The sequence below is a fragment of the Labeo rohita genome, chromosome 12, assembly GCF_022985175.1.
Source record: "Labeo rohita strain BAU-BD-2019 chromosome 12, IGBB_LRoh.1.0, whole genome shotgun sequence".
In the NCBI taxonomy this organism is placed as follows: Eukaryota; Metazoa; Chordata; class Actinopteri; order Cypriniformes; family Cyprinidae; genus Labeo; species Labeo rohita.
Window position 1 is genome coordinate 25,097,666 of NC_066880.1, and position 13,889 is coordinate 25,111,554.

General features: G+C 35.7%; 1 protein-coding gene across 1 annotated transcript in view; it reads right to left on the reverse strand.

The window, feature by feature from the left end:
• Window positions 1–13,198, reverse strand: part of phyhiplb (phytanoyl-CoA 2-hydroxylase interacting protein-like b) — a 37,722-nt gene extending 24,524 nt beyond the window's left edge. Inside the window, exon 1 of the mRNA XM_051124519.1 lies at window positions 12,909–13,198. Within this exon, the coding sequence (XP_050980476.1) occupies window positions 12,909–13,014 (106 nt within the window). The 5' untranslated portion in view covers window positions 13,015–13,198. The remainder of the gene's footprint in view (window positions 1–12,908) is intronic.
• Window positions 13,199–13,889: the final 691 nt, after the last annotated feature.

A 13,889-nucleotide genomic window follows, 5' to 3' on the forward strand; every position in this document is an offset into this window, starting at 1 on the left:
GCTGATGGGCCCTTAATGCAAACTGATGATATTCATAGCATTGAACTACTTGGCACAAGCTGATTGGTTCATGTTGCATATGCAGCCAATAAGCTTGCTGCTTTACATTTAAATGGCTGGTTAGCATTTACAAGAGCATTTCACAGTGCACTTTCAGAGTTCTTCTAAAACCATCCAACTCTCCAGCTCCACCTGTATAGATCTGCTACGGGTTATTATATATGCTACTTGTGCAGCAGCAGTGGGTCTTAAATAATTACAGCACCATATGTATTAGCAGGAACAAGTTCCTGTACTTGCTTTGCAGCGGCAGCAATATTCTAAACTTAATTTGAGTTACAGTGTATATTAGTTTGAGGGAACTTTAGGTGTCAATAAGTCTTTTGCACATGTAAAACCTATTTGAGAAAGTACTTGAGAAAGGACTTGACAGAAATGGTTCCATGTTATTTGCAAACTCTGAGATACTGGCTGTTAAAGCAGCCCTTGCTTGATCTACTGTGCAACCCCACTGTGAGGCCAAGAGCGCGTACAGGAAGAGCTCATGGCAGTGATAGCACTGCAGGAACATATGGTCCTCACAGCAGGCCCGTCTCATCAACCTGACGCCACTTCAGAACCTCAGAACACGACCTGTCCAAACCAAAGCTCTCTAAACTCAGCTGAAAGACCTGCTGTGGGGAAAATATGTTATCTGCTAAGCGGCAGAGCGATAAATCACATGCACACAACACTTTTTTGCAGTCTAATTAGAACAAAGGTAATTGCAACTTTTTATTTCACAATTTGAGTTAATATTCCGCGGTTGCAAATTACAAGGTTGTAATTCCGAGTTTACATATTGCAGTTCTGGCTTTTTTTCACAAATCTGAGTACATCTTTTTCTTAGAATATATAAAAAATATAAACTCAGAACTGTGAGAAACAAAGTCAGAACTGTGAGAGTTGCAATTACCTTTTTTTTTATTTTAATTCCATGGCCGAAATAAGCTTCCTTATTCTAACTATCTTTTTTGTTTTTATTCCATAAGTTTCCATACATACCTACATACAGTAGTTTTAAAGTCCTATTATTCATTAACATGATAAATCACTGATATGGTGAATGCAGAAGTGTTTTTGCGAGCAAATACTTTACTGTAAATGCCTGCTGTGAAATGCTGACATAATTAGAAATGAATGACTCATGAAATCAGAGATCCTCCCCTTGATCAATGCCACACAAGCACTGACCCGGGTCTCCTCCATACGAACATCATCTTTACAGGTTTATTTTGGTCCTCATTGGTCAGACATTCGGTTAGCACTGGGAAATATAAAACCTTTCTGAATGGTCCATTTTGTTCTAAATGTGTCTTTGGTTAAGGTTAAATCTGGTGTCTGTTTCTGCAGAGTGATATTTCATACGTTTTATATATCACTGTGCTTAACTGTTGTTTTCAAAATCAGGTTTCTTGCTTTTTTACAGTTTCACTACTGATCATGGTACAATAAGCAATATCTATAAATATTAACTTAGTATTTAAACATGACTTGACCTAAACTGTTTTCCTTTTGCCAACTCCTAAATAAGCTGTGTTGCCTGACCTAATTTATTTCACTAACCCCCACGGTTTGTTTTTTATAATAACATAATCATATTAAACAGTCTAAACCCCATGGGGTATTCGTTGTAATCCTTGCAATTTGCTAAACCAACTTACTTTGTAAGAGTATGCTATTGCACTGACTGTTAAAGGGACAGTTCACCCAAAAATTTAAATTCTGTCATCATTTTCTCACCTTGATGTCTTTGCAAACCATTTTGATTTACTTTCCTCTGTTACATACAAAACTAAAATTTTTGAGATGTACTTGTTGATTTAAAGCTTCAAAAATGTCACAAAAGCACCATGTTGTGGTATTTAGTTCATGCTCTTATGATGACGTCCATTTTATTTATCAGTTTATTTATCAGTCCCCTTTTATAACAAGTTGATCTGTTTATACAGATCATCAGAGACATATTTTTCAGTATTTACAAATCTGCTAATCTGTTTCTGTTTGTAATCTGAGTCATCATGTGAATGGGCCGCAGACAGCAGGGAAAAACTATGCAATATGCAAATAATATACAGTGCACAGCATAAACGAGTACACCCCCTCTAAACGTAACAAATTCAGCAATTACTCTTAACTTGGATTACATGTTAGGGTTCTTTGGAGGTATAATGTTCCAAGAAGCCTGCTTGATCAATTACTGAAGAAGAATGTCAAAATTATTCAGAAAAATAAGATTTTCTTATCAAAGTGATAAAATGTTATGTACAAAAATGAGTACACCATCCTGAAAGTTACTGAATAAAACAAACAAAGAAAATGTGTGTATAGGTTTAAGGCTATTTTTGATCAACAGGTAAATATATTGAACCAAAACTTTTAAAGACAAGTAATTTCCTGCAAGTGTTATATAGCCTACTGAATCATACTCAGACTTAATGCTGGCAGCAATGGAACCACTTGGGAGAGAACTGTCAGGAGATTTATTTCTTAGCATAAAAGACGGCAGTGGTACAAGAGGAATATCAAATTATTGTTTTAAGTGTGAAAATATAGCAGAAGTAGCACTGACATTCAAAAACAATGGGCTCCTGAAATAATCAGGTCTTCACTTTAAGTTTTCATTTAAGGATGAGTGAATTTTTGCTAGAAAAAGAGCCGGAGAAATACCATGCAAGTGTCTCAGAGCCAGCAAAGCTATGAAAAGAGTGACACTTTATCTCACAGAGTACGACGCAGCCTGCAGAAGTGACATGGATGGTTGTTGTCACCACTAGAATTACCTACTGTAGCCAAAGCACAATAAGCTCATTTAACCTCTCCCAAGGCTCTTATTTACAAAATATAGACTTCTGGGAATCCACACTCTGGTCTCAAGTGACCAAGTCAGTCATTTCGGATCCAAAAGCATTCAAAATGTTCTGGTGTTGCTAGAGGAGGAGTACAGTGAGAAGTGCCTGGTTCCCACAGTGGCGTTCAGTGGTATTAAAGCTCTTATATAGGGATGTATGTGTGCTGAAGGTGTGAGGGAGTTGTGCTTTATCAGTGCTGTCATGAATTCACACACCGCTGTGTGATGTAATACAAAAAACTGAAACTGAAGATGCTACCCTTACCTCATTATTCACTGCATTTTTGTGCATTTTCCAGCATGACAATAAAGATATTTATTTTTCCAGGGTGAAAATCCTTCAGTGGACATGTATTTCACCCAGTCTTAGGACTCTTGAGCAGCTGTGGGGGATTCTGAGCAAAACTCCCCATTAAAGACAAAGGCATTTAAGGAGGTCATCCTCCAGGAGTTAAACAGGACAAATGTGAAAATTTGTCATGACTTTGTACACTCAGTGCCAAGAAGGGTCAGAGCAGTGAACTTAGAGTTCTGGAGGGCATACTAAGCACTAGAATATTATACATTTGCTCAATTAAATCTAGGGTGTATTTATTTTTGCAATCCTTCTTTTAAACAAAATTGGCTAATTTACTAATTTTACAGAAAATATTGGTATACATTTTATTGTTTTTGTATTGTATTGTTTTAAGTATATGTATAATACATTTAAATTTTGCCATCTTTCCATGATTATATTAGTGGTCATTAAGAAAATGCATCTTTTACATTTATTTAGAGGGGGTGTACTCATTTATGCCATACACTGTACATGTATCCATGTGATCAGGATTTGCGTATTGTTAATAAAACTAGGGAAAAAAATAAAGATTTGTCAGGTTTTAAAGACAAGAAGAAAACACTTTCATTATCTTTTGTTCTTGACTAGTCATACTCTGCTGTATGTTGGAGCAAATCCATCATCGTTAAGCCAATCTGTCATCATGAATATGGCTAACTTTTAGACATTGAGGATACATTTATGCATTTGGCAGACGCTTATATCCAAAAGAACTTACAGTACAATCCAAGAATTCATCCTTTTTTCTTCAGTTCGTGCATTTACTGGAAATCAAACCCAAGACTTTGGCATTGCTGGTGCCATGCTGTATTGTTTGAGCTACAAGAATGCTTATACAATATTTGGCCAGTGTTTGTTCCATGTGTTAGCCTGCTAAATCACACTTCTTTGTTGAATTTGTTTACACAATTGTCTGTTCTTTCAGTCTAAATCATGTTATTGTTTTAGATATTGTTAAGCAGTTATGTAAGTTTTGTACAATAAACAGTTTTGGTTCTGCATTGGTTCACCGCTTGATGTCCAATGTAAAATCTGGACCAAAACCAGTCCTAAGTAAGGTGAATTTCAACAAAACATGCAAACAGCACACAAATTGGCAAGAATTATGCAAACCTCTTCTCAGATGAGGAGAGTTAATGTTCAGTTTTTATCCATGAGTGAACGATGAGCCTGTCTAAGGAGCATGTAGACCAAGAGTGAATGATCACATGACTGAATCTCTTAATAGAGCAGCGATGTGGCATGTAACTGTCTTAACACTCATTCAGACAGACAAGTTGTGAAAAGCACACACACTGTGTGAAACCAGCGATGCCAGCGATATAACACCACCGAGAGAGACGTGATCTGAGAAAAGCAAGCCTGGCATGGTGTTTCTTTTGGTGTGATGTTTGTGCCTGAGGTGATGGAAAAACATACAAAGTTGGAGCTGAAGGCCACGGTGTTGAGCTTTTAATAGAAGTTTAAAAATTGTAACTGGAGTTTTGTGACTTTGCGTCTACTTCTGTTTTGGTGTAATGACCAAAAAAAAAATAAAATAAAAAAATTTATTGATTTTGGAAACAACATTTTTTTTAAGGGTTTTTAAACATGTTTGTATGTACTGTCTTTATACTTTAAGAACCATGTTTGAAGGTCTTTGCCTATTAAAACTTTTGAAAACTCTCCTAAACGTTGGTTAACTTTCAGATCTTTGTCTTCCAGGAAACAGACCAAAAATATTATTAACTAATCTTGCACTTTGGGTTGGATCGAAATTTTTGTCCAAATCAAGTTTACATCTCGTAATTTTGACTTTTTCTTAGAATTGTGAGATATATACTTAAAATTGCAAGAAAATAAGTCAGAATTGTGGGATATAATATCAGAATTATGTTATAAAGTCAGAATTGTGAGATATAAACTCGCAATTCTTTTTTTTTTTTGTGATTGTGAGTTTATATTTCGCAATTCTGACTTTCTTCCTTGCAATTCTGACTTTTCTCAGAATTGTGAGATATAAACTCACAATTGCTAGTTATTAAGTCCAATTCCCCTGTTGAAAAAAACAGCATATGCTGGTTAGGTAGGTTTTGAAGCATGAAGGATGCTGGTTTGAGCTGGTTTAAGCTGGTCCTTAGTAGGGATGCGATTATAGAACGATTATAGATTTTGTTGGTACGATTATTGTCCGATGTTGTCACGTGTTTCACGATTAAAAAAAAGGTGACCTCTGCTCTGTAAACATCCATGTCACTATTTTAAAAGTATTTAGTGTTTTCACTTTGTACATTCTTTACATTTTTTTTGGACCTGAGGTAGAGAACTTGAAAACATGGTGAAAAAAATCTTGTTGGTTTTTGACTTATGAATAAAACAGAGATAATAAATGACAATTGTCACGAGTCTGGTCCGGTCTGCCTGCCACCAGAAGTCACCTTGCCATCATATTGACACTATGATGCACGGATTGCACTTTCACCCGCAGCCAATCAGACACACTACATATACAGGGCCTTCACCATCATTCTGGGACGAGTACTGTATAGCGTTTATCACTCGTTTTGTGGTAGCTACATTACGGAGCCATTTCGAATTGTCAAGTATAGTTTAGTCATCAGTGCCTAGATCCTAGCCTGGTTATCTCGTCTTGTCTGCCTTCTGCCTGCCCTGGATTTATCGCCTGTCTTTGATTAACCCTTCGTCTTGCCGTTTCGGACTCGTTTGAACTATAATGTTAGACTGTTTGGAATACCCGTTTGCCTCGCCCCCTGGATTACGTTTGTCGCCGATCAACCCTCGCCTGTCCCTGGATTACTCTTGTGTCTTGCCCTGTTTGTGTCTGTTTGCTGGTTTCGAACCTGCCTGTATATGACCATGTCTTTGTTTATGAATAAAAGCTTGCATATGGATCTGCCCGCTTCTCATCTTGTTCGTTATTAATATAAGACTAATGTTAACTTTTTTTATCCCACAGAGAAACTGTTACTAATGAGGGGAATAAACTGAACTATTATGGTAATCAACTGCCATCCATGCATATTTATTTTAATAATATTTATACTAATTCATATGATTTTACATGTTGCCTAAAAATAATGTCTATTATTTTGGTTTGTGAGATTGGATATTGTGCTGTGCACACACAGACTTGTTGTGAATGCTGCCTCTCGACTTTTATTAATAAAATTGCTTAAATACTGAATCACTACATTATATTCATCAGCATTGAGGGGGAAAAATCGCTGTTTAAATAACAAAACTCACAGCTTCATACGTAGACTATTTCACTCACACAACTGTCACCTGTCACCTCTCTCTCTCTCTCTCGATCGATCGAATAATTAAAGAAGTTCACTTCCAGAACAAAAATTTACAGATAATGTACTCACCCCCTTATCATCCAGGTGTTCATGTCTTTCTTTCTTCAGTCGTAAAAAAAAGACGACTTGTTTTTTGAGGAAAACATTTTAGCGGACTTCTATGACTTCATATAGTGGAGTTCTATGGTGCCCGGAGTTTGAAATTCCAGAATGTCTTAATTCTGCCTTAAGCCAGAATACACAGAGTTCTGGCAGAGCAAGACAAGATTGTATTTAAATTGTATTTTTTTTTAAATAAAAATAACCGATCGTTTCGCTGGATAAGACCCCTTTGGGATCGTTTGAAGCCGCATTTAAACTGGATTTTGGAAGTTCAAACTCGGGGCACCATAGCAGTCCATTATATGAAAAAGATGTTCATATGAAACATATGAAATGTTTTCCTCAAAAAACATTATCTGTAAATTTTTGTTCAGGAAGTGGACTTCTCCTTTAATTTAAGTAGCTAAATGTTATAATTAATTAACATAAGTGTGATCTTACCGCACTATTTCATCTCTGATCTGAAGCGGGCAGAATGCTGAGCTAACGAGCTGTAGCTTCGCGTCAGGTGATTTTGGATTTTAAAATTGTTCAATGCACAGCTAGCCGTGTATTATCCCTTATGTAATCGCTCTTTAGCAGCATTTTTTACGGCAATATTTAAATGACACCCTGATCATTCTTGGTGTATCCAAAATGCTCCCACACTATCGACTTCAGGCAATTCTCTGGTGGAAATAAAGCTCCGCTGTTTGGTTCCTCTGATGCCGGTTAATCGCTGCATCCCTAGTCCTTAGCTGGTCTTGTGCTGGTCCTGAGCAGGAGGAACCAGCTTAGGACCAGCTAAGGACCAGCTTAAACCAGCTAAGCAGCAGCTTCCATGCGATACAATAAATTTAAATTTAATGTATTATTTAGCCAAAATCAAATATATATATATATATTATATATCTTAACTAGTTGCTTATTAGCATGCATATTACTAGAATATTAGTCATTTTTTAGTACTAATTAAGCACATATTAATGCCTTATTCTACATGACCTTATTCTACAACTACCTTACTATTAATAAGCAGCAAATTAGGAATTTTTATATATATATATATATATATATATTATACAGAATTTGGAATAACACCAGGGTGAATTCATAATGACAGAATTTTCATTTTTATATGAACTATCCATTTAAACTCTTTTGCCTATTTAAAAATACTTTTATGTTTCTGTTTAAGTTGCACTTGTGCAGCAATTTAATGGGTTTTTAACATCCATTCAGTTTGCTAAACCTCTTTAGTTAACTGTTTAATTTAGTTATGACATAGAAAACACATATTTAGCTTTACCCCAAAAGGATTTACATTCAGCTGACACTCTTTGCCCCAAATCACACTTATTCAAACAGCATTATAAGCATGTTCAGCTGAGAATAGGCTAATAATCATGAATCAACTCCATTATTTATCCAACCCACGTCTGTTTTGTTGTCGTTTTGCTGTGCTATATGTGCACAGTGGACACAATTAGCAAATTGATGGCCATGTTAAATCGTTCCTTTCACTAGCAGGCGGGCTTGGCAGATGGTGGCCCCTGTTTTGGAGCCAGTCCCCCCATACACAGCTGGCCAAAGCTGTATATTCAGACAGGAGTAGTGAGTTAGCACTGTCAGACTCCTGTAGGCCCTCGCACAAAGGACTCTCCATCTGAGGTCTGCCCCAAGGGGGAAGAAACGCCCCCTTTAATGCATGCTTATCAAGGAGTCCTGCAGCACAGGGGCGGCTCGTCCATTTTTTATCTTTTTTTTCACAAATGGAGGCCTGTCCTTAGTGTATTCTGTGTTTCAGAAGCAAACGCTTGCTTTGAGTGCATCTGCAGTTTCACTGATTATATATAATGGAAATATGGACATGAATCTTAGTAAAGGAAATACTATTGTAGCATCAAACATTAATGAGAAAATTATTAACTGGTTCCAGCACAAAAATGAACAGCTGAGTCATTCTCATTCTCTGGAAATGGTACGTCTTTGTGTCTCAGTGATTAAATTAACAGGACACTGGCCTTATTTACAAAAAAAGCTACATTTACCTTTTTATGATATTTAAGTAAAATTCTTTCACTGTTTGTTTTTTTTTGGCACAAAAAAAAAACTGTAAATGTAAGAAGTAAATGAAAATACATCTATAGAAAAATGTATGAAAAATCAATAGAGAAAAGTTTTGATTTTTTGAACAGTGAGATTTTAATGTTTTTTTTTAAGAAGTCTCTTCTGCTCACCAGGCCTGCATTTATTTGATCAAAAGACAACAAAATTACAACAAAAAACGTAAAATTTTGAAATATTTTTACTATTTAAATAACTGTTTTCTATTTGAATATATCATAAAATGTCATTTATTCCTGTGATTTGAAAGCTGAATTTTTAGTATCATTACTCCAGTCACATAATCTTTCAGAAATCATTCTAATATTCTGATCTGCTGCTCGAAAAACATTTACTACTATTATTATTATGTAGGATTTTTTCAGGTTTCTGATGAATAGAAGTTTCAGAAGAACAGCATTTAGATTAATGCTGATTTCATTTCAGATAAATGCTGATCTTTGGATCTTTCTATTCATCAAAGAATCCTGAAAAAATTACTCAGCTGTTTTAAATATTGACAATAATAATAATAAATGAAAAAAAATATACTGAACAACAAATCAGAATATTAGAATGATTTCTGAAGATCATGTGACACTGAAGATTGGAGTAATGATGCTGAAAATTTAGCTTTGGTTACAGGAATAAATTATATTTTAAAATATATTCACATAAACAACAGTTATTTTAAATAATAAAAATATTTCAAAATTGTACTGTTCATGCTGTGCTTAGATCAAATAAATGCAGGCTTGGTGAACATAAGAGTCTTCTTTTAAAAAAGATTAAAAATCTTACTGTTCAAAAACTATCGACTGGTAGTGTATATTATTTATGACACATAAAATTTGTTAGCTAAGGACATTTTTAGATTATTTTTGCTGCTATTCAACCCTGTAACATAACTTATTTATACCCATATCTATATTTATGTTAATATAACCACCGTAAAATATGCTGAATGAGAAATGTAATAGGTTATTACTATCATTTATTTATTTATTATTTGTGATAATGTGTGCTTAAAAATGTTGAAACTAAATGAAAAAAACTAGGCAATCTATTCAAGTGATAAATTCCAAATTTTACTGTGATATGGCTAAAATAACAGAGCTTTATGTTTTGGATTTGGCTTAGGTTTAGTAACAATAAATAAACTGGAACTTTGCAAGGCTATAATCATATTTTTAGCATTGTAGGTAATAGTTTAATAATCAGCCTCATTTGTTGACGACTGATCTGAATAATAATGGGAATCATTCCCTTACTGTGATTTCCAGTATCTACTGTGGTTATAGCTATGAAACACTGAGCCTTGGTAATCTTTTCCAATTAAATGATTAAAAAATTTGGAATAAGTTCACTTCATAACTTTATAAAACTGGTTCAGAACTCTCACACAGATGTCCATCATTATGCCAACACAAATGGAGAGGGGAGGTGAGTTGGAGTGTTAATATGGCATAAAACTGGACAGATGGGTCGGGACAGAATGTAACCATTGTGACTCAGTCATGTTCATCATATCTTCGTCATGTTCCTTCTTGGACCACATCTGTGCAAATTATTATCCAAGATCCATTAACCAATCCGATTTTTTGATTCTGTCCATGTGTTTAACATGTCTAGTGAAACAGCCATTAGAACATTAAAACAATAGAATGTAAATCAATAGAGTGGTATGTCTACACCCATTATATCACTCAAAGGACTGTGACAGCGTCGATGCTACACTGCACGGACCGTGTCAATAAGAACGCTCTCTCTTTGTTTGTCTCCCTCTGTCTTGTGACAGCATGGCTGAAGGGACTTCGAGTTCGTCTGCACAGTGCTGGTATAGAATACAAAACAGAGCATGAAGGAAATTTCGCTCAGCTCACACAAAGCATGTTCTTTTCTTTAGCGCTGGCATACTGATGCTAAACAACTCTACAGAAATCCACACACAGCTGTTTCTCTTCATGTTCTGATTTGCCTCACCTCTTGTTAATTGCATTAGTACTGATTAATAATGGTTAATAGTGTTTTTAATGGCAAAGCTATTACAGCTTACTAGAGCTGCAGGGTGGCAATAATAAAGAGCACATATTGCACAAAATCCACTTTTACATGGTGTTAGCAGTGTGTGAACACAACTACCCTAAGATTATAAAAAATTATTTTTTTTAATTCCCATTAAACCAAACCAGTCTCATTGGGTATGCGGTTTTGATTCTCAAAGCAATGTAACATTGTTCGTCCAGTAGGTTCATGATTAAAAATGCAAATGTGAACAAAAATAAAAGCAATTAAATGTCTTATTCTAATTCTAACATGAAAATTAAAATGATGGGTAATAATAGATTATGACGGAATTTTTACGACCCTGTCCGTCAAAAGGATGGACAATGTTAAAGTCTAGCGCAACTTCTGGACTAAACATAAGAGTTTTCATTTTCTCCCAACATCTAAGCTACTGAGGATGCAGTGAATTACATTTATTTTTAGAGGCAATGCGGCTCAAAATCTACCTAAATACGTTTATGTCTGTGCGATTTATTTCACTCCAGACTGCTTTGTGAATGTCATGTTTTTATAGCGTCATGTCGTTATTGAAGTATTTTAATTGATCAGCACTATGTTTATGAAACTAGCACAAAATTTAGGAGAAAACATTCCCAGCATTGTTGACTCTTTCAGTGTTTCGATTCCTATTTATACGACTGAACCCCGGTTCTCTGTTTTTTTGCTGTAGGTATGCAAGCAGAAATGTATAGATACACCCACTTCTGAAGATGGGGTGGGAATATACAGCTCATTTGCATTTAAAGTGATACACACCAAAACAGCTCTTTTTTTAGACACGCCCCAAAAAGGACATTTTTCATATGTTATAATAAATGATCTGTGGGGGTTATGAGCTGAAACTTCACAGACACATTCTGTAGACACCCAAGACCAATATTACATCTTGCAAAAGAGGCATAATTTTTACTTAAAATTCACTAAACAGCATTTGAGAAAAAAAAAACAAAAAAAAAAAAAACATTATTCATTAACTATATTATGAAACTAACACACATCTGTCAGTTACAGTTATCAACTTACTGCATGCAAAAATGTCAACACATCTATATATCAGACAATTAATTGGTTTGGCCAAAAATCAAATACTTACAAAGTACTAAATATTCTGAAATTATGATACAGAAGGAAGTAACATGCAATATGTTATTGTTTTTTAATATAAAATGCTTTGTATACATGTAACATATAGGCTGCTGTTCCAGAGCAGCATTAGGCAGAGAGCTTTCTCTGGAAAATCAATGACTAAGTATGCCTAGAAACGCACGCACTGGGATACACCCATGTAAATCCTGTACATAACCATTAATCATGAATGTAGTGGATACACAGTACGCGCATAAGACAATAAACAATACAGTGTCACCCAGATGAATCAGCATATTCAAAGTGTGGCTCGACTAAATATTTTGCTGTTTCATTACGATGTGAGTGAGTGAGTGAATTGCTCACTGGTCGTATAGCCTCAGATGCATGCAGCTGCAATCTGGTATTGTTTCAGTATGGTGAGCGCGCACTGACCGTGTCCATGGTGCTGAACGTTACGCGAGCATCATATTGAAACAAGCATTCAAGTGCATGGAATATTAATGCTCGGAGAGCATGCATATCCTTCTGTGAACCAAAGAAATATAATAGATTGCACCTAAGTGTGCATGCATGCGATTTAAAAGCATTTAATCGAACCGTCGTTTTTACTAAGAAACACAGCACGTGTGCCTTATGCTGGTGCATGAATTATAATAATACTTCCTTGTCTAGAAAGCGCAAATTCAGTGCTTGATGCAACCTTTCATGCATGCTTCTTAAATGCACGTATTTAAAAAAGACAAAACTGCATTTTAGCACGTGAGTAGCGTGTTTGATTTTGCGTGCATTAGAAGGAATTTCCAAGTGAAAGCTTCAATGCATTGACACCAAACCAGATCCAGCTAAATGATGCTAAAACCTATATGCATTAGGATTTTTTAAAAAGCGTAAGCCTTGCATTTGCATTTTGGTTTTTTGCATGTATTTAAATATTTCCCAGTCTTAAAATCTCAAACGCAATGGCACTGCTTCTGCACTCCAGTTCACCTGTCTGAGGACAAATGGTTAATTTAGCCAAAGCACTACTTCTTACCTTCTCTCTCACAAAGCTGGATGGCGTCCAGGCTGAGATTCTTCATCATGTCCTCACACGGGCTCGTGGGGCTGCTGACACTGTGTCCCACGCGTGGAACCTCCATCGTTGAGCCTTTAAATGAACGATATTCCGGTAGTGAGAGTGACTGCAGTGCCGCAGGACAGATCTTCACTCCGTGCTCTCTCTGTCTCCCACGGGTTTCCACAGTGTGGTGCTGATGAGAGCCACGTCAGCACATCGTCACAGCCGCTCCATCAGAGCCGATCTCTCCTGCGACACACACAGTCAAGGGCAAAGAGCAGCGACGCCTTTTCCCTAGTGACGTGTGCTACTGTAATTACGCTCCATATTCATATTTATATGGTCACACACAATTTATATGGTACTGTGAAATACTACTAAGCTATTAATATGCTGCTCTTTTATATCATTTTGATGGCACTGATAGACTTCACATCTGATACTGAGTTCAACAGCATTATTATAAGCGTAATATCGCTTTTACACAACAGTTCTATAAAGTAGTTCATACAGAGTAAGTTACATTTCAGTTTGGGAGTTCTATTCTTTTTTTCTTTGCCAGTGAAAAGAAGACAAAGATCGGCACCACTCACATACACTGTAAAAAATAAAAAACACAATTTGTTGAGTCAGCTTAAAATAATTTGTTACCCTGCTGCCTTAAAATTCTAAGTTCAGTCAACTAAAATAAGTTTAGTCAACTTGAAATGTTAAGTTGTACTAAATAACAACTTAGATATTTGTGTTTGCTAAACTTAACAGATGGGTAAGTAACCCAGCTGCCTTAAAATTTTAAGTTGATTCAACTCAAATATCTAAGTTGTCACTTAGTATAATTTAACATTTCAGGTTGAATAAACTTTTTTTGAGTTGACTGAACTTAAAATTTTAAGGCAGCCAGGTTACAAATTATTTTAAGTTGACTCAACAAATAGTTTTTTACAGTGTACTCTGGAA